The sequence below is a fragment of the Plectropomus leopardus genome, chromosome 2 (assembly GCF_026936395.1).
Source record: "Plectropomus leopardus strain MGB_pleo_1.0 chromosome 2, ASM2693639v1, whole genome shotgun sequence".
Lineage (NCBI taxonomy): Eukaryota > Metazoa > Chordata > Actinopteri > Perciformes > Serranidae > Plectropomus > Plectropomus leopardus.
The window spans coordinates 24597963-24611752 of NC_142177.1; the positions used below are offsets into that span (position 1 = coordinate 24597963).

Consider the following 13790-nt stretch of genomic DNA (forward strand, 5'->3'; position numbering starts at 1 on the left):
CTTAGCCACACACATGCGTTGGGTGTCCGCCCCCACACTCTCTCCCCCCTCTGTCTCCCGGAGCCCCTCTGTCTCCCGCGCCTCTGTCTCTTTTTTCCTCACGAGTTTTCCACCTCCTCTCTCTCCTCCCTCACTTCCAGCTGTGTTATACAGCTAAGGAATATAAGTAGCAGCAGGCCGGCTATAAATATCGCCTGCCCACCCAAGACTGTTAGGATTATTATTTTTCTTATAATCACTGCGGTCTTTCTATAAACTGAACAGATTATTATCTGGTTTTTGTCCCTGTTTCAATGTGTAACAGCCAGCGCTCGTGAATTTCTGCAGAGGACATGTTCCTTTTGCTGGTGTCGGGAAGATGATTGACAGGAGAAGATTTACAAGGCCTTGATTTGCTCTTAAACTGCCTCGGTGACAGCGTAGCTTCAGCAGCAATGAGCGAAGTGGATAAAAAACAGAAGGATAATTACGTAAAGCTGCAAAAAGGATGGGAGGAAAAAGAGCAACAAGTCACTGGGTGACGTTCAGGAGTGCTTTCATAGGTGGAGAGGAGTGCTTAGCTGGATTTACAATGACAAAGCTGGGCTCTTTTTTTCTTGAAAATGGGGGTTGGGCTCATAGTTGTTTATAGATGGAGCATTTTCTACGCACTGCCTCTGCTACAGCTGGGAGCCAGCTGTGTGAATCAACCTCTCCTCATCTGCTTTATCCATCCATCCTTCCCTCCTTTTTTCCTCCCCCTGTTTCCTCCGCTCTTCTCCTTAAAAGGAGTTCAAAGAAATATTTGCGGTCAGGGCATTACCTACCTGATACACAGACATGCAGAAGTAGTAGAATAAGACAAGACAAGAGTTCGATGTAACTTGGCAGACACAGAGGGGAGGAAGGTGTGTAGGTGGGGTGGGGGGTGGGGGTGCTGGAGGTAAAGAGAGAGGAGGGAGGAGAGGCGGGTGCGGGGTACAGGAAACCACAGGTATGTGCAGGATGGCGGGTGGGTGGCCTGGAGAGAGGACAGAGAAAAAGTGGGATTGTGGAGGAGTGAAGGAACAGCGAGTTATAGCAGAGGGACTAAAGAGAGGAAGGAAACACTCACATGTTGTTAGTCTGTCTCTTGATAAAGCCGTAGGTAGAAATCCCTGAACTGACAAATGTTAAACATCTAACTGCCTTTGAGAAAGCAAAGCTGCTCAGCGGCCCGCAGCACAAAACTGTGCTTGTGCAGGCAAATGAAAGCAAGGAGAGGAGAACCGCTCCTAATCTTAAAACAAACACTATCAAGTCATCGACTGATCAGGCCAACAGTTACAAAGGTGGTAAAACAGTAATCATGACGGTGCACCAAAGGCAAGGTGTTGCTCTACAAGAAAGCCTGAGTAAATTATGGTACTTTTCGCACTAAAAGTGGTTCTTTGTCAGTGTATTTAGCTGGCACTTTACCGCCTTAGCTGTTTTCTATACCCTTAACCAGTATGCACATAACCCTCTACCCTCTGCAGCTGCTGCTCTTAGCACTCCCTGTCATCATGCGTGATAAGAATTTAGACTCTCAGCTTGCCTAAACTTAAAGGTAAAGTGCGTAAAATTTAGGGGGATTTTGTGGCGTCTGGCGGTAAATTGCAGATTGCAGCTAAAAATTCCTCGTTTTCATTATTCAGTAGTTTTTATTTATTTATTTATTTATTTATTTTATTGGGAGCCAAATTATCCAAAGAGGTCTCTTCCTCTCCAAAACAAACAAACCTGGTGATTAAACAGCTATAAACACTAAAAGCAGTTTCATATTAAAATCAGTGAATCTCCGATGTGGTTTGGCATCACGGGGACGGGCTGTTAGTCCACAACATGCTCACCTCTTTTCTCTCATAAGTTAATGTGTGCCACTTTTTTTTGTTTTTACCAAGAGGCGGACTATCTGTAGAGGTCTCTAACCTCTCCAAAACAAAAAGACACGGTCATTTAAACTGATCAAAATCAAATAAAGGAGTTTCATCTTAAAAATCCATGTATTTCAGCAGCACTTTGGCATTACACTGCAGACAGCTAGTCCAACACATGTTAATGTGACGTCAACTCTTTTTCTCCAAACTATCCACGAAGGTCTCTTCCTCTCCAAAACAAACAGATCTGGTGATTTAAACCACTAGAATCACGTATTTAAGAATTTTCCCATTACAAACCATGTCATTTCAGCGCTGCTCATTGCAGTTGGACTTGGCCGATGTGAAATGCAAATGGCCATATCTGTCACCAGTGTTTGGTTTGTCCATTTTGAGTTACGGTAGAAACATGGCGGTACAACTTGTTGATCTCCATAGACTAGGGATCCGCTCCCTACGGCTTGTACTAAGGTAACGACAACAAAAAAATTGGATTTTCAAGTGATTATACACTATAGAAAACATATTTATTATATCATATTCCATTTCTACCAATATATCCCCCTAAATATACTTGTCCTTTAAAAAAAGAAGTTCACTCATCAGGAGCGGTTTTGTGCTCTGTTTGCTCCACTATTCTTGGTGTAGCTCTGCTCCAGCTCCTACTGTTTGTAGTCATGTGGAGCTGCAGCACATGAGCCCTCCAGTGCCCTGATGTCTGTCATCAGTCACTCCGGCTGTGTAGCAACAAGGGATCAACGTTTCATTCTGCCATTTCGACAAGGTGAGAACCCCAGCAGTAAGACATCAGCACCGCAGCTTCCTCAGCACACAGTTTACAGTACAGGGATACGTGAGGTGTGAATCAGAGGGGTTGAAGACGGAGTTATGGTGTTGACTGTATTAAACCACAGCGCTAGTCTTGTAAACATTAGTTTAGGGCTTCGGGGATTCTTCTTTCTCAACATGGCCGCCAAATAGTTTTGTAATCTTCCCCTTTTGAACATGACATCATTTGAAGTATTTTTGTCATGTGAATACAGTTGCTCATTTTAGGTCCCTTGCTGTGAAGGAAACTTTTTCGGGAAGTGTCACTGATATGATCATTTATGTAATTTATTCTGCTCTAATTTAGTAATTCGATTTCTCTTTGTTTGTTTTTATTCAATCAAATCGCATTGCAGGCAAAACATTTCCTGGTTTATTTAATACATTTAAACTGTCAAACAAATCCTGAATTAACTCTTTTTGTCAGTTTTCACTCTTTTGCACACTAAACATTAGCTTTAAGGAAAACGCTTTCGTCACGTGAAGGATTATTGCGTTTGCAATAAACTCAGTGCTGACTCAGATGTGCAGAAATGTAATACTTTGTTTTGCATAATTTCATTTTCCAACACACCTGTATACTGGGTGTGAAATAATGGACAACACTGAATTGTAGTTTTGCTGTGGTTTAGTTCTAATATATTTACACACAGTAACACATCAGACTCTGATAGGACGATAAAGTCCTGGACTTATCTCATCTTTGTCCTTGATGTATAGACGGAGACAGATGGTCGATGTCATATTAATAGACATTATTAAAGTCCCTCCCAGGATGACACTTCCTTTTTAATTAATTAATTTATCATCGATTAAAAAAAAAAAAGCTGATACAGATAAGTGGCAAAATGCCAAATATCAGCCCCAATAATCGGCCAGGCTGATAATCTGTCAACCCCTAATAAATTTGCCAGGTTTTGCATGACCATGGGAACCCTGAATTAGAAAATAAAGTGACACATCACTGTAAGATACAGTATTTGCGTGGAATTGCCAATTTGGGCAGCCCAATTTTGTACAGGCTAGTGCTTTTTTTACTCAGTATCTTTGTTAAATGTCAGTTGTGGCTTAAGACTAATTAAAGCTGTTTAAATAAGACTCAAAGTAGTTGTTCAAGTAGATATGACATTAATCTTCCCAGCAGCAGGTCAGTGAATAGGGCTTATTGTACATTACAGTGATGTCTCCAGCCCTGTGGCCTTTCGGTGGTCACACCATTAGCCCCCATCACATTACAGCAGCTGTGAGGAATTCACCGAGTCTGGGTAAAAGGGGTAAAAACACAGGGAGGGCGGGTGGGGGAGAAAAGCAGGGAAGGAGGAGAGTCTGTATTGGGTGGGGGGGTTACAAAAACAAAGCCAGAATTTAAAAACAAAGTTTACCACTGAAGGAAAACAACGGGGCTAGAAAAAGTTGGTGGGTGAGGAGAGAGAGAAAGAGAGGAGAAAAAAAATGAAAAAGAAAATGAGGTAGAATCTGGACTGTGGTTGGCTGACGGCCCGAGCCCCGCCTTCGCCCCCCTCCTCTCCCTCCCCCTGCTCGGTCTCTAGCCCTAACACAACAGAATCCCCCACAAGCCCAGCCACATCAGGAACGGCTGGCTACATTATAGCTGCCATTATCGTCTCTCAAGTCATAACAGCCAGAGAACACCCACCTCGACTGCAGCTTCGCCAGGAGGGGGAGGGGCAAGGGAGAGGTCGCAAGAGCAGGAATGAGCCGGGAGAGAGGGAACGAGGGAGAGGGTGGAGGCAGCGGGGGAGAGAAAGAGAGAGAGAGGAGGAGATAGCCAGAGATAGAGCTACAGAGAAATGGAAAAGGCAGAATGAGAGGAGGGAAGTAGGGAATGAGGGAGAGGGCGGGGGACAAAATAGTTTCAGATGGGTGTTTACACTGCAGGACATGCTCTAAAGATGTGTGTTGAGTTTGATTTAGGCTGTTGTGTATTTTCTAAAGTAAGAGATTATCCAGCAAACACACAGCGTACACTCACATTCCCATCTGAGAGAGGAGGAGAAACGAGGTTAAGAGGAGAGAGGCTGTCATTAAATGCCTCTTTTTACATTGGCTAGGATACAGCAAGAGGGTGTGTGTGTGTGTGTGTGTGTGTGTGTGTGTGAGAGAGCCCCAGTTTAGTGTTACACCCCAGAGAAAAGGAGTGTAGGAGCAGAGTGGAGCAGGGCCAGATCAGGCCCTTTGTCTGACACGACCAGTGACCTGTGGAAATGTCTGTCCTCTCCGGAGACTTCCTCAGAGCGAGGAGGACCGACGCTTTATGGGAATGTCACAAATGGCCAAACCATGCACGACTAAACAATGTTTCTCTTTGTTTACCACAAACACAAACCATCACCTGAGAGCTGAAGTTTGTGGGACAAAAGCGTAGCCAAAGCCCACTAGAAAAAGTCACCAAATGAAGTCAAAGCCCTGCAACATTATGGTGTAGATTTGCTGATTTTGGGACAGTAGATATTTTTCCTCTCACCTGTAGCGCTATTTATCAATCAAGATTGTTTTGTTGAGAGTTACCGAGTGTTGGAGATATCAGCAATAGACACGTCTGCCCTCTCTCCAATATAAGGGAATTAGATGGTACTTTTGGAGCTCAAAGCGCCAAAAAAATACATTTGACAAACTCAGCAGCAATGTCACTTTTCAGAAATTCTGACCTGGTTATGCAAGATGATCCACAGATCATATTGTGAGCAGTTTTATAAAGTATCTATTTTCTTTCTTTCGAATTATACCCTCTAACCGTATCACCGTGCAGAAGGAAGTATGACTAACTGAATGAATTAATATACAAATGAAGTGTACATCTACTGCTAGCTCTCCTAGCACCACTGAGCTAGCTAACATTACAGCTTAGTTTACAGCTCAGCTCACATATTGCGCTGTCGCAAGTACGAGCCTCATGAATAGATGCACACATCCTTCTGCTTGGTTATATGGTTGCCGGATGTCGTTCCATTGAAAGAAAATAGCTCCAACATAATATTATTCAAAACAAGGTCTGTGCATTATTTTGAGTAACAGGAAAGAGACATTTCTGTTAAGTTTTTCATTTTTTTCCAATTCTTTTTTTTGTTTTGCACTTTTATGCCACAAGCAGAGTGTCATTTACTTCCATTATGTAGCGAGAAGGCAGACATCTCTACAGCCAACTCCTCCATCACTCGCCAACTCACACCAAAACAAACTAGACTAATAAAACGCAACAAAGGTAAGAGACAAAAGATGTATCTTACATTATACTTAAATGTCATTTCATAGCACTAAGACAAAATGAACACATCGTGGGTTGGTTTCTCAAAGCAAGAATATCTATTGGATTGATAAGTAATACATCCTTCCTCTTAATTATGAAACACTGAGTTAATAAGAAATAAAACACCCATCTTGCTTGACTTCATGCTCTTAAAGGTGTTGATACTAAAGCCTTACTTGGTCTGGTATGACCAGGAGCTTCTGGTGGCTGTTGTCAGCAAACTTAGTTTACTGCTACTTACAATCAATATTGCCCTGTAATTGTCACTCTAAGTGCAGTAAAGTAACATAAACCAGTGTAGATTATTTAAAACAAGCTGGTGTGTGTGTGTGTGTGTGTGTGTGTGTGTTTCCCAAAGTAAATAATATTACATAGCAGTAAAACTAAAACTGTGTAAATAGTGTATATCTACCTAAAATTTGCTAACATTAGTCACTCTAAGCTGCTGGTCATACCAGAATAAGTAAGTCTGTGGCAACAAAACAGCTGAGTGTGCTGAACTAAGTGAGTCTTTATTGCTTAAATAAAACTTTTGATTAATAGGAGGGAGAATCAGTGAGATCTGCAGTTGTAGTTGGTATCAGCTTTTGCTGAACGGTGGGTCTTTATGGTGCTGTGGTTTGGTTTCTGACAGTGTATGAGTAATAGACCATTAGGGATACAAAACCATATTTTATTTATTGGTGGTAAGCTGTCTTGGTTTGGTGAGTAAGTAGGTAAGCCAGAATGGAAATTTATTAGGCGAGTCCACACTCAGGACTTTTTAGGCTTGTTTAAAAATATCCAGTAATTGATGGAGGTAAGCTAACGTAATGTCATCCATCCAGGATATCATGCAACTTCAGGCAGAGGCTTAAAAAAGACATGCATTAGTTTGTCTGTCTGGAGAAAATAGCACAGTGCTCCACAGCCATGCATTCGTTTTTTTAAAGAGTCTTGATTGGTGATATTTCTTTAATATTTGTGTCGATGTATGACGACAATGGTGTATGTGTGACAATGTTGTTTTGTTGTTTTTTTTGGGTTTTTTTTTTCTTATTTAAAATAGAATGATTTTCAATATACTGCTAATGCACCAATACAAGACAACTCAAACACTGAAATAATTACTTAATTCATAGCTTTATTCATCGTTCATATCTATTAGACATCACTGTGGTCTGTGATCATGGTGGTGTTTTGACAGATACTTTTTTAAAATTATTTTTTATATTACATAAGTGATTGATCAATTAATTTGATTCCGTGTTTGTGATGCTACCATATACACCACAAGACCTTGAAAACTTTTAAAAGACTAAAGTCTGACTGCCTGTTTTGAGTCACACACTATAAGAGTTTGCAAAGACTAGTGATCTCGCAATAAGGACACTATTTTCAAGATTACAATTAGAGTCCTTTTGAGGTTATTTCCCATCCTGCTCCAGGTGAAAAATATTACACTAAACCTCCTTTAAGAAATATGAGAGATGAACAATTCCTTTCATATCTGCAAAAACTCATAGAAACACCAGATTAAAGGTGTCACATGTTAATAGGGATTTTGTCAGTCTGGCATCAATAAAATTCATAAAGATAAACTACATTGGTGTTCAAACCTGACATTTTGGTTTTTGTTGCCTCAACTTGCTACCAGCCTCTGTTGATTAACTGCACTCTTTCAGTGGGCAGAAGCCATGGAAATAGGAGGTGAACCATTTCAAAAATTCTGCTTTTTCATAAAATAAGTGCTGGTTTGTGGATCAGATGCACACCAAATTAAACACAAACTCGTGCTCACCCCACAGCTCCAACAGTTCCTCCTATTTTTCCACAGTAAAAGAGATTGAGACTTGTTCAACTTCTTGTGCTCTTACGACACTAACTAGGACAATATTAAACATGTTTGATTTTGTCAAGAAAGAGACTTGACAGCTCAAACTGTGTTTAAAGACCTCTTAACATAAAACAATGTAGATCATGGGAGCATGCACCAACTGAGGTAAAACTGTCATGATTTTATTCAGACATTGGAAATTTGTGAAGGTAAAATTGCTTGAAAAGTGGTTTGGTGTGAAGCAAACATTAGCTGAACTTCTACAACACACTGAACTCTTCTTTAAAAACAGCATTTTTGAAAAAAAACTACCGTTGTCATACACTAATGCTACATTCATGGCCTGATTTTTTCGCGCTGGGTTTACCATATTCGTGTGTACGGTTTATGATGTTGAGAACAAAGTGATTGTGTGAGGTCAGAGATGTCTGGCTTTTAGGTGTGGCTTATGGTGTGGTGATGTTGCCGGGTTATGAAGCTGGAGTGTTTGAATGAAGAGGTTTTGGGTTTAGAAAGTGGCTGGACATCCTGTCCTCATCCTCAGCTCCTTGGTTCCTGCCCAGCGTGCCGTGCCGCAGTGGAGTAGACTTGTTTAGTTAGCCGTTTGATTTATGGCCTTGGGGTTTTTAAAATGCTCCTGCTCCATCCCTCTAAACCCAGTACCACAAAATTACACCGGAGAGCAAACTCCCTGAGAGTTTCTCACAAGATAGTGACTTAAATAGCACAATGCCACCACACCTGTGTCAGCAGCACCATGCATTTTAAGAAATCATCATTCTATATGTGCTGACATGCTGTACAGATACACGAGTGCACATTAAGTAGATGTATGCATGCGTTTTACACATTTAGAGATGGGATTTGTTGTTGTTTGACGTTTTATAATATGTTCAACTTGGCAGAAAACTCAATCAGAAACGTTTCCCCATTATATTGATAAAACAAGTAACCTTGAAGCACTGACTGTGTAAATTTAGTATATGAACATAATTTCTAGAAGACGATGCCTCAACATTAATTCTGTTGACTTATTCAATGTTTACGCTTAGTTCACAGTAATTTACTGGATAAGAGCATACTCTATGCACCATGCAAATTAATTACACGACACACAGTTGATAGTGTGTGTACACGGAGCTACAACACTAACACTCACACACTCACTCGCTGCCCTGCTCCCTGGAGAAAATGCTCGCAAACATATTTTTCAGAAAATTCCAGCTTGCTTTTGCGCAGGTGGTCTCATACATTATTCACTCTTACTCTGAGATTCACCGCCATTTATCATGTCAAACACACTCACACACACTGCACTGCAAATACACTTGTCTCAAAAACTTCTCACACACACCTGCCACTGTGCTTACACAGGACAAATTGCTTCACTATATTCAGTCACACTCACTCTTTCTCACACACACATTCTCTGCAGACTTGGTGGCCACTGGATTGTTATGCTACCCCCTGGCGAGACTGACAGGTGTGTGTGTGTGTGTGTGTGTGTGTGTGTGTGTGTGTGTGTGTGTGTGTGTGTGTGTGTGTGTGTGTGTGTGTGTGTGTGACAGGCTGTCTGGCGACCCCCTTCTCGGTATTTATGAGTTCTGGACAGCTGAGGTGCTCGCCGAGATCTCTATTTAGCACTTCCAGCTAATTATCATACACACATCCGAAGCAGGCGCTGAATATATGCAATTAGCCCCGGACCGCCCACATCATTTAGCCGCTCGCTAACTTTGCGTATCAAATCCCCCTGGTGGCTTGTGGGCTTAAATAGGTCCCCACTGCCCTTTTAACACTTGTGCTACTACATAACAGGCCTGGCAACCTGTTACACTCAAACCACAGAGCTTTCATCTGCAGCGGACAGCAGCTTTCCCAGTTTGGGTTTCGACACTTGTCACATGAGCAGCAGCAATGTGACATTTTTACAGCAAAGATGTAAGGGTAGTTCAAAATATGGTTTAATCTAGTCAGATTTGTAAATATTTTCTTTAAAAAAATCAATGAATGCATTGGATGTTGCATTGTTAAAATATTGCTACAAACACATTGGAAAGAAAGCGACACATTAACACAAGCATGTTGTGGATTAATAGGATTAAAAAATAAATTGACACAAAAGGATTCTTTCACATTTTGATGTATTCTATATATATATATATATATATATATATATATATATATATATAGATAGATAGATATAGATATATATATATATATATATATATATAGATATAATTTTAAATAAATTACACAGAGTCTGTCATCATGATTAGCCTCAGATGTATGTTTTAAATATTTAAATCTAAATATTACTATCTAACAGCATTCCTTAAAGCTTTAATGCCTTTTTTGATAAACAGTGTAACACCTTTCAAGAAATAAAGCACAATTTTATCAAAAGGATAAAGAGAAAAGAAAATAAAAAAAGACAACATCTTCTGAGGAGGTATTCGACATGAGTATATAAGGTGATATACACTGTATATATATATACATCACATTTATAAGCATTATGTGTGAGACACACATACATGTCTCGATCATTGATCGACGAGCAGTATACTTGTCATATGTGTATCATTAACATCATATTTAATTTTTAAATGTCACAGTTATTGTCAATACCGGTATATCACAACACAGCCACCATGTGCAAAGCATGATTTTTTGCAAACTGTTTGTAAATAGGACTTTCTACATCTTAAAAACATGAAAAATGGAGAGCAGTCCTCTTAGCCATCTGACTTAAGCAAATCAAGCTTTTACGGCAGGTGATTCCAAACTCTTTAACAGTTTTGTATTTAATTTTGTTGATTTTACGAATGATCGAAATAATTGTTGGAACGGTTTTTTACTCCAGTTGTGGTAGCCTTGACATCAGCATGTACAATAATGTTTTGATCCTAATTACCTGTGTAACCATGTAAGAGCCCACAGTCCCGACTATTAGTACCTGCACTGATGTGGTTGGATGTAATGAGCAGGTGCTTGTTCCCAAAATCTCTCAGCTAGAATTACCTTACACATGCACTCTTGCTGAAAGATCTCAATACGAGTTTCACACAAAAGACCGCTTTGTTCCACTTTCCTTTTTCTCTGTTTGTGTTACTAGCATCCCGTCACTATTTGTCTTTTAAGCTTTGAGGCAAAAGCCAGACTTTCCTCTTCTGTATGTCTTTTCCACAGTGATCACTACTTTCCAGGATGGGAAGGTGCGGCAGGTTTTTAGTGTCTGTCAGCGGTGTTTGAGGTGCACGACTCTGTTTAGAGAGGAGAGATTAGAGCCAAGCCCACTGTTTGTGTCACAGGGGTTTTGTCTAATCTGTAGAAGTATGTCAGGGAACATCAGTACCATCACGACCTGCTTTAAAGTCACTAATGTGACTTTAAAGTCACTAACTCCCAATTTCCAATGCTGAGTGGTCCATTCTTTCCACCAATTCAAGTTGCCATTTAACTTCATGTAATAATATATGGATGTCATGTTTTATTTGTCCAAATATAGATTTAGCTTATATCTCTGTAAATGTGTGACAGAAGAATGCATTGTGATCCCTCAAAGTATACCATTAAGTTTAAGTTAGGACAGAGCACATTTTTCAGCTTGCTGTGTCTTTTTTTTTTTACACTCAGCTTATTTTGCTATTTTCCTGTGAGGTAAATACATAGATCTGCCCTGACTTGTCCTAAAATGTGCCTTTTAGTGCCAATATCTGCCGATACCGTTGATGTGCCAATATTATCGTGCATCTTTAATAAGATAAAATAAATAATTACATGTTAAGTTCTGCAAGTTTTGCAAAAATGAGAGGTACATGGAGCAGAAAAACATGCAAGGGCGCAGCAACACAAAAGCAGCAACACACAAGCAAAAGCAGCTTCAAAAGCGCTTCACTCTCACAAAAAAATCCAAAAATCCACCCAATGCTGCTAAAAGGTGCGCTGACTGGTTTGGCCCTGAAACAATGTCTCATCTTTCAGACAGAAATGAAAACTCCAACCACCACTCAACTGTCTTTAAACTGCATGAACTGTCAACATAGCTGAAATAAGGTTTGCCTCCAGTTTACCTGCAGACAGCACCTTGTAATGTTTAACTTGCTGAAATATTGTTCTGTTTCTGGTTGTTATTAATGTTTGTTGTTTTTTAAAATCTCTTTCTATACTATTTCTATTGTATGAAAGTTAATATCTTTGGGAGGTGTTGCTTGTATTCACGTATGACTGAGTGAATGAGTAAAAAAACATTTTGAAGTTAAGATTTTATATTCCAAATATATAACTAATCCAATAAAATGTGATGGGTATGAAACAGCACCACCATAAACATTGTTACTCAACTTTTACTTTTTATTCTGAGCAAAATTTTCCTATTAAGCTTCTGTTTTTTAATTACCGTAAGTTAAGACCTCAGGAAGTACTTTTTCAGTGAGTTTAACTTTATTTAGACTGTGCTTTTTTCTACTTTTACATAAGTAATGATTTAGTACTACATACCAGCTTTGTTTAAAATAAGTATGACTCAAGCTTTTCAGAGGGAGCTAATTTTTCCCTTCAACTGTTTTGCTTGGTTTGGTTCGCTCTGTTATTAACGTCCTACATATTCTTTTTTTTTCCCCCCAACCACAATTGTTTTTGTCTATTTGCCTTTTCATTCTAGTGTACTTTAGTTTAGTTTGGTGGGGTTTGTTTGGGTTTCCTCATGTCACCCTAACCGTGTCCTTGTCCCTGTGTGTCAGGTCCAGGGTGTACGGGGAGCACTAGGTCTCGGAGCTCCAATGCCAGTGGACATGCAGCCACACCAGGGGCTGTATCACTACGAGATCTCACCCGGCCAGCCCTCCAGAGGGTAAGACAGTCATTAACGTGTGCTCTCTGTGGCTGCATTTTAACCTCCATTTCTGTTTCAAGTGACAGAAATATAAGGAATAATTCAACATTTTGGGAATTAAGTGTATTTGCTTTGTTTCCAAATGTTCTGTCTTAACATGAGAAATGCTATAACCTTGCTTGTTTCACCCATACAAGAGTAAAAATATAAAAAAGCAAATTTTGTTATTTCATGGGAAGTTGCATGTTGAGCCCAGCCAATGCTGGATTTTTAAGGGGGACACTGATATGAATATTTGAGAGTTAAAAGAATCTCATATCAGTATATCAATGAATGCATCTTATTCTTTTTTTCTTTTTTTTTTTTTACATACGTACACATCAGCTACAAAAATCTTGAAAAGTATACCTTAAATTTAGGAAAAAGATACAAATGTATTAACATCTTACAAGTGTAAAGCAGACTTTTAGTGCTGTGATGACGACTGTCTCTGAGAAACCTCAAAAATTAGTATCGTTTCTGTATCACGGTTTATTATTTATTTATCAGCCAGCACATAAAAAAATAACGACATATCTGTGAGAGCTAATATACTGTATGTCAACATATGGGCTCAGCATTTTAATGCAGGCTTACATGCTGGAGCCATTTCTCGACAGTTCATTCTCCCACCCAGCACTTCTGTTGCGTCTGATGACAGTAGGATAACACAGTGAGGAAATTTTCCCACCAGTTAATAAACTGAGAAGAGCAGTGTTACCGATTACACCAACATTTAAGAAAAGATGTGCGTCCATGACGCTCGATACCTGCCGTGCATTTACTTTGATCTTTAGCATTAGTACTCAAGTTTTTTTTCTTTTTTTGCTGTGACTCCAGCTCAGCTTCCTCATCCCCCTCTTCTCTCACAGGATGTGCTCTCCTCTTGATCTCCTCAACATTCATACATTTTTTTTTTTTTTATTTATTTAATGAACATGGGCGCTGACACATGAAAATGAACTAAATGGGTTTTCTTTATATTTTTTTAAAAAGCAATCAGTGTTTGTGTAATCTGTGCATGCACAAACACCATGTCACACAGATCACCGTAGAGTGCTTAGTTGACAGATATGGTGGGCACAACGGTGTAAAACCTGGCATCCTCGATGTGATGTCAACACA

General features: G+C 39.7%; 1 protein-coding gene and 1 long non-coding RNA gene across 2 annotated transcripts in view; one reads left to right on the top strand and one right to left on the bottom strand.

Moving 5' to 3' along the window:
* The window catches only part of LOC148190218 (uncharacterized), a 73654-nt gene that overhangs the window by 52452 nt on the left and 7412 nt on the right, over positions 1 to 13790 (bottom strand). The window lies entirely within an intron of this gene.
* Positions 1 to 13790, top strand: part of gli1 (GLI family zinc finger 1) — a 71725-nt gene that overhangs the window by 41870 nt on the left and 16065 nt on the right. Inside the window, exon 2 of the mRNA XM_042505739.2 lies at positions 12535 to 12644. Within this exon, the coding sequence (XP_042361673.2) occupies positions 12574 to 12644 (71 nt within the window). The 5' untranslated portion in view covers positions 12535 to 12573. The remainder of the gene's footprint in view (positions 1 to 12534; positions 12645 to 13790) is intronic.